The following is a 7,337-nucleotide window of genomic DNA, read 5'->3' on the forward strand; positions in this document are numbered from 1 at the left end:
GTGACTACCCTGACATCCTACGGAGACATCAACAACATTGAAAGCACTTATCTTCCTTCACACTCATCAGAATGAAAGACCTGACCAGGTAGACGTGAGCCACAAGACTAAGTAGAGTACGCATCCTAGAGCCCTCACCCTTGTAAAGCCAGCCCTCTTCATCTATAAAAGAGGATGTGCTTCCTCCATCAGGGGGGACCGAAAAATAAGACCGAACAAGAGAACGCACTCATACGCACAGTCAAGCGGCTACGAAGCTCTTGACCACCTTTCAACCCTTCCATCAGAGACTTGGGACCAGTCCCTCTCTCGATAGTTTGTACCCCTTACTATAGATCGTTCACGGTGCTAATAACACAAGCAGCAGCAAACTGGACGTAGGGACGTTCCGCTCGAACCAGTATAAATCTTATGTCCTTTAGCGCACCATCCGAGCCTAACGCGCATTACTATAAATTTACTTGCCGGTGCTTGTACGAAACACCGACAGTTGGCGCGCCAGGTAGGGGACTTGCGCGTTCCAAATCAGGCCTCGGATGGCCACCCACGCAATCACCTGGGCCCCGGGCACACACGTGCGTTTCGGTGACCTAGATTTCGTCATCAGACTAGGAGGAGAGCTGGCGCTGACTCACTCAGCCGCCCCATCTCCCCCTTCCATCAACCTCAGCTGTCTCAGGCTTGAGGGCCCGCCGGGCAACTCCCGAGGAGTCCCGTCACCCAAGGAGGCCTCTCACAACGCCACCCTATGTCCGGAAGGGTCCGTATGGAGCGCCCTAACAGCATTTCCGTTCGGACTCCGCAACGCTGCGACGACCGCTGGTCGCCTTCTAGCACTACGTGTGGTTCAATCACCCACGGACATCGAGTTCGTGAGGGCGATTGAGCGGGATACGGAGACCCTCTACGAGCTCCTCAACGAGGAGCTAGTATCGCTCTCCAGCTCGGATTCTAGTAGGGGGAGCCACCACCCTTCCCGGGAATGCTTCATGACGCAGACCCCCGAGGGTCACGTCGAAAGCGCCTCCAGGGAAGAGGCCACCCCTACAAACCATCCTGACAGCAGATCCGGGGAAGAGATGACAGCCCCATCTCACCTAAAGATGGAGCAGCTAAGGGCTCGTCAGCAAGAGATCGATGAGGCCAGGCAAGGGCTCGCCCGGGAATACACGGACATCAATCGTGAGATTGAACGCCGCAAAGATGGGGGGCACGTGCGCGCCACGGCCCGCACTGTACATCAAAGGATCCTCACCGATGATGGGGCCCTTCCTCACTTTGCCCGAGCCAGCCAGAACATCGCCGCAGCGACCGCCTTGCTGCATGGCCTTCCGGAGGCCGCGACGTTCGAGGATCGCCGCGCTCGCCGGGAGATTCGCACGTTGCTCGAGCGTGCAGCGGCGCAGCAGGCGGAAAGTTCATTGTCTCGACGACGCGAACCTGACACCAGCCAATGCGCGCCCTAAGTGCGTCCCACCAAGGACGCATCCGTACACCAAACACCGCCAGCCGGCGGGCAGCCCTCCGTCGTCCCTGTACATCAATGTCTCGGCCATGGCCGCGACGTACGCAGCATCATCGACGCTCGGAGACGTGCCCACGACGACGATGGAGAAGCAGCACCCCGCGGCTATCGTCCCCGGCGTGGTGGGCGCTACGACAGCAACGAGGACCGAAGCCCGAGCCTTGGCCTGCCAGGCCCTCAGGCCTTCGCCCGACACATCCTCAACGCTGCGTTCCCCCTAAGGTATCGACCGCCTACCAACATCCCTAAATATTCTGGCGAAACAAATCCCGGGCTTTGGCTCGAAGACTATCGGCTTGCATGTCAGACCGGTGGTGCGAGTGATGACAACTTCATTATTCGCAATCTCCCGCTGTTCTTGGCCGACTCGGCGCGAGCATGGATGGAGCACCTACCGTCCAATGCTATTCAGAGTTGGGCGGATCTGACTGAGATCTTTGTGGGCAATTTCCAGGGCACGTACAAACGCCCTGGAAACCCATGGGACCTCAAAAACTGCCGCTAGAAGGCCGATGAAACCCTTCGCGGGTACATTTGGCGCTTCTCTCGACAGTGCAATGAGCTCTCTAACGTCGCCAACGCCGACGTGATAGGAGCCTTTCTGTCCGGAACAACCTGCGAATCCCTGGTCCACAAGTTAGGACGCAGGGGCCCGCAAACTACCAAGGAACTCCTGGACATCGCCACCAGTCACGCCTCTGGAGAGGAGGCGGTCGGAGCCATATTTGATCGCTCCGACGGGAAGATGAGGCGGGACGAGGACGCCGGCGAAGGCGCCTCTAACCATCCCGCCAAAAAGAAAAATAAGAAACAATGGCGCGACAACCCGCTCGTGTCCGCCGCCGACCGCAAAGGTGGCCGGAAGCCTGCGGAAGGCACTCCGAACCACTTCGAGAAAATGCTCGAGGGACCATGCCCAAACCACGCCTTCCCGGCCAAGCACCTATACAAGGAATGCGGCCTTATGCGCAAATACTTGGCTGGGGGCCTTGATAAGGGGGAGCAGGGGAAGGAGCCGGTTCCCACCAATGACGACACGAAGGAGAAGGATGACACCTTCCCAATGCCGACCGGTGCCCTCATGATCTTCGGAGGATCAACGGCCTACGACTCCAGGCGCCACCAGAAGGTCGCACATCGTGAGGTCTATACCGCTGGACCGGCCACGCCAGCCTTTCTCCGGTGGTCGGAATTCGCCATAACCTTCGACCGGACCGACCATCCGGATGCCATCCCACACCCGGGAAGGTATCCGCTTGTCGTCGACCCGATCGTCGGTCCAAAGCGGCTCACCAAGGTACTGATGGATGGGGGCAGCGGCCTCAACATCATGTACGCCAAGACGCTCGACGAGATGGGCATTGACCGAACGCACCTCCGTCCCGTCCGAGCACCTTTTCATGGCGTCGTGCCAGGAAGGCAAGCCGTGCCACTGGGGCAGATCGACCTGCCCGTCACTTTTGGGGATCGGTCCAATTACCGGACTGAGACCCTCACCTTCGATGTAGTAGGGTTCCCGGGGACTTTCCACGCCATCCTAGGGCGACCATGCTGCGCGAAGTTCATGGCCGTACCCAATTACACGTACCTGAAGCTGAAGATGCTGGGTCCCCATGGGGTCATCACCATCGGCACCTCCTTCTAGCGCGCTTACGAGTGCGAGGTCGAATGCTGTGGACACGCATCCACAGTCATCGCATCCGAAGAGCTCGTCACGCTCAGGGAGGAGGTCATTGAAGGGACACCCGACGCAAAGAAGTCGTCTGGATCGTTCGAATCGGCAGAGGGCTCCAGGGACGTCCTCTTCGATCCTAGTAGCTCCGAGGGCAAAAAAGTCCGAATCGGGACCGCGCTCTCCTCCGAATAGGAAAGCGCGCTCGTCGACTTCCTCCGCGCCAACAAGGATATCTTCGCGTGGAAACCCTCGGATATGCCGGGCATCCTGAGGGAGGTCACCGAGCATACTCTCCAAATCCTCTCGGGCTCCAAGCCAGTGAAACAACGCCTGCGCCGCTTCGACGAGGAGAAACGCAGGGCCATCGGCGAGGAGATAGCCAAACTACTGGCCGCGGGATTCATTAAGGAAGTATACCACCTAGAGTGGTTAGCAAATCTTGTTCTTGTCCGAAAAAAGAGCGGGAAATGGAGAATGTGTGTCGATTATACCGGCCTCAACAAAGCGTGTCCAAAGGATCCGTTTCCTTTGCCACGAATAGACCAACTAGTCGATTCCACCTCGGGGTGCGAAACCCTCTGCTTCCTTGACGCATACTCCGGCTACCATCAAATCGCGATGAAAGAATCTGACCAGCTCGCGACATCTTTTATCACGCCCTTCGGATCGTTCTGCTACATTTCAATGCCATTCGGTCTGAAGAATGCAGGGGCAACGTACCAGCACTGTATGCTTAATTGCTTCGAAGACCTCATCGGGCGAACCGTTGAGGCCTATGTCGACGACATCGTAGTCAAATCCAAGCGAGCTGACCACCTTGTCGCCGACCTTGAACGAACCTTTGCGAAACTCCGGGCAAATGGCATCAAACTCAATCCCAAAAAATGTGTTTTCGGGGTCCCGAGGGGCATGCTGCTTGGCTTCATCGTATCCGAGCGTGGCATCAAAGCCAACCCAGAGAAAATATCAGCCATCACAAGGATGGGCCCAATCCAAAACATAAAGGGGGTTCAGAGAATCATAGGGTGCCTTGCCGCCCTCAGCCGATTCATTTCACGCCTCGGCGAATGAGGACTCCCCCTTTATCGACTCCTGAAGAAAACTGACCGCTTCGAGTGGACAGCCGAGGCTCAGGAGGTGCTTGACATGGTTAAACGATTTTTAACTAAGCCGCCGGTCCTAGTTCCTCCATGCGACGGAGAATCTCTCCTACTATATATATCGGCCACCACCCAGGTGGTTAGCTCTGCCTTAATAGTAGAGTGAGAGGAAGAGGGGCACGCCTTCAAGGTGCAGCGCCCTGTATATTTCATCAGTGAGGTGTTATCCGACTCCAAAACCCGCTACTCCCAGATCCAGAAACTCCTCTACACCGTCCTCATCACCAAAAGGAAGCTACGCCACTACTTCAAGTCACACCCCGTAACAGTGGTGACGTCGTTCCCCCTCGGCGAGGTCGTTAGTAGCCATGACGCTATGGGAAGAACCGCAAAGTGGGCACTCGAGCTGATGGATCAGGGCATTTCTTATGTCCCCCGAACGGCAATCAAATCTCAGGCACTAGCTGACTTCATCGCGGAGTGGATCGAGGTCCAGATGCCACTAGCAGTCGTCGATCAAGAGTACTGGATAATGTACTTCGACGGATCGCTAATGAAGAAGGGCGCCGGAGCAGGACTAGTCTTTGTATCCCCCCTTGGGGTCCTAATGAGGTACATGGTTTGACTTCATTTTCCCTCATCAAACAATACTGCAGAATACGAAGCGCTCATCAACGGCCTACGAATCGCCATCGAGCTGGGCATCCGACGCCTCGACGTCAGGGGTGACTCTCAGCTGGTCATCAACCAGGTCATGAAAGAGTCAGGCTGCCACGATACCAAGATGGAGGCGTACTATCAAGAGGTCCGACATCTGGAGGACAAATTCGACGGCCTCGAACTCAATCATATCCCCAGGTGCCTCAACGAAGCGGCCGACACACTCACAAAAGCAGCATCCAGCCGAGAGCCTGTTCCAACAGGCGTCTTTGCCAGTGATCAACACAAACCCTCAGTACGCTACGTGGGGTCGGAACAAGCCAACGATGGCCCTTCTAGTCCGACCCCCAAGGCCAATCCGCCAACTGCTCCGCCCGACCCTGAGGTCATGGAGCTTGAAGAGGACCCAGCAGTGGAGTCCGATCCTCCCAATGACTGGAGAACGCTTTACCTCGACTATCTCCTCCACGACGTACTACCAACCGACAAGACAGAAGCCCGACGGCTCGCACGACGCGCCAAATCCTTCGTTCTTGCAGAGGGCAAACTCTACAAACGAAGTCACATCGGAATTCTGCAACTCTGTATCCCCGGCGAACAGGGAAAACTCCTGCTGAGCGACATCCACGGTGGAGCATGCGGTCATCATGTCACACCAAGAACCTTGGTTGGGAATGCATTCCGACAAGGTTTCTACTGGCCCACCGCAGTAGCCGATGCCGAGCAAATTGTACGCACCTGCGAAGGGTGCCAATACTACGCTCGGCAAATACACCTCCCGGCCCAGGCTCTCCAGATGATCCCCATCACGTGGCCCTTCGCGGTCTAGGGGCTCGACCTGGTTGGGCCACTTAAAAAAGCGCCCGGGGGCTTTACCCACCTGCTTGTCACCATAGACAAGTTTACAAAATGGATTGAAGCTCGGCCAATATCCACAATCAAATCCAAACAAGCTGTGTTGTTCCTTCTCGACATCATCCATCGCTTTGGAGTACCAAACTCCATAATTACGAACAACGGCACGCAGTTCACCGGTAGGAAATTTGTTCGCTTCTGTGATGAACAACACATCCGAATCGATTGGGCAGCCATCGCACACCCCCGGACGAACGGGCAGGTCGAGCGCGCAAACGGCATGATTCTTCAAGGGCTCAAACCTAGAATTTTCAACCGGTTGAACAAGTTCGGCGCGCGTTGGCTCATTGAGCTCCCGGCTGTGCTCTGGAGCTTAAGGACGACTCCGAGCCGGGCCACCGGCTACACACCTTTCTTCATGGTCTATAGTTCAGAGGCCGTTCTCCCGACGGACCTCGACTATGGAGCACCAAGAATCAGAGCATATGACGAACAGGGAGCTGAGGCATCTCACCAGGACGCCATGGATCAACTGGATGAAGCCCGCGACATCGCCCTCCTCCATTCAGCTAAGTACCAGCAAGCGTTGCGACGGTACCACAGCCGACGGGTGTAGGGTCGAGCCTTCAACATTGGAGACCTTGTCCTCCGTCTTGTACAGAGCAACAAGGATCGCCACAAACTCTCCCCGCCCTGGGAAGGGCCCTACGTCGTCGCGGAAATACTTCACCCAGGCGCCTACCGCTTGAAAACCATCAAAGGCGAGGTCTTCGCCAACGCCTAGAACATTGAGCAGCTACGCCTAGAACACTTTTCTTTATCAGTTTTTGTCTTAACAGAACCCCGATCCTTAGTGACTTCCGACCCCTACAAATCACGAGGGGTCAGACTTCGCTCGGGGGCTGGCATGTGATCATAAACATATGTCATAATACAAGTATTACGCTTGCAAAAAATTCCTGTGTTATACTTACAAACATTCTTTAAGTTTTCCGTTCGCCTCATAAACGAGTCTCCAGGGCTAAGATCTTGGGAACCAATTCTGAATACAACTGGTAGGACTGCGAGACACCCACGCCCCAGCGGCTGCAACCTCTTTGCTCACCAGTTCAATCAGAATTGGCTCGCCCATGTTCCTAGCTTCCTATGACTTAGACCATGAGAAGGATCGGAAAGCACTAAAATTATTCCTACCGGAGGGAGAAAGATAAAAAATTGCTTGCCATAAGCAAGGGATGTAATTTTGTTCATTTTTTGCACAAATTCATCACTTACAAAGCAATTTCATTACAAAAAGGAACAATATACTTATAAATTCAGAGGACTGTTTACCCGGGGGCTTCCCCACAAGGTTATTTTATTACAGTCTCTGCTCAACTCTACCACAAGTGCTACTACGGTCGCCGTGCCACGCTCTCCATCGGTGACGCCCGGGGCATGTACACAGGCCAGCTCGTCTACTGCGGTCGCCGTGCCACGCTCTCCATTGGCGACATCCTGATATCCCGCCGCTTCGCTAGAT

General features: G+C 55.4%; 1 protein-coding gene across 1 annotated transcript; it reads left to right on the plus strand.

The window, feature by feature from the left end:
* Positions 1-6,095: 6,095 nt before the first annotated feature.
* LOC136543123 (uncharacterized) lies at positions 6,096-6,431 on the plus strand. Its single transcript, XM_066535670.1, has one exon. The coding sequence runs from the start codon at positions 6,096-6,098 to the stop codon at positions 6,429-6,431; it is 336 nt and encodes a 111-aa protein (XP_066391767.1).
* The last annotated feature ends 906 nt before the right edge of the window (positions 6,432-7,337 follow it).

This window comes from Miscanthus floridulus, chromosome 3 (genome assembly GCF_019320115.1).
Source record: "Miscanthus floridulus cultivar M001 chromosome 3, ASM1932011v1, whole genome shotgun sequence".
Classification (NCBI taxonomy): domain Eukaryota; kingdom Viridiplantae; phylum Streptophyta; class Magnoliopsida; order Poales; family Poaceae; genus Miscanthus; species Miscanthus floridulus.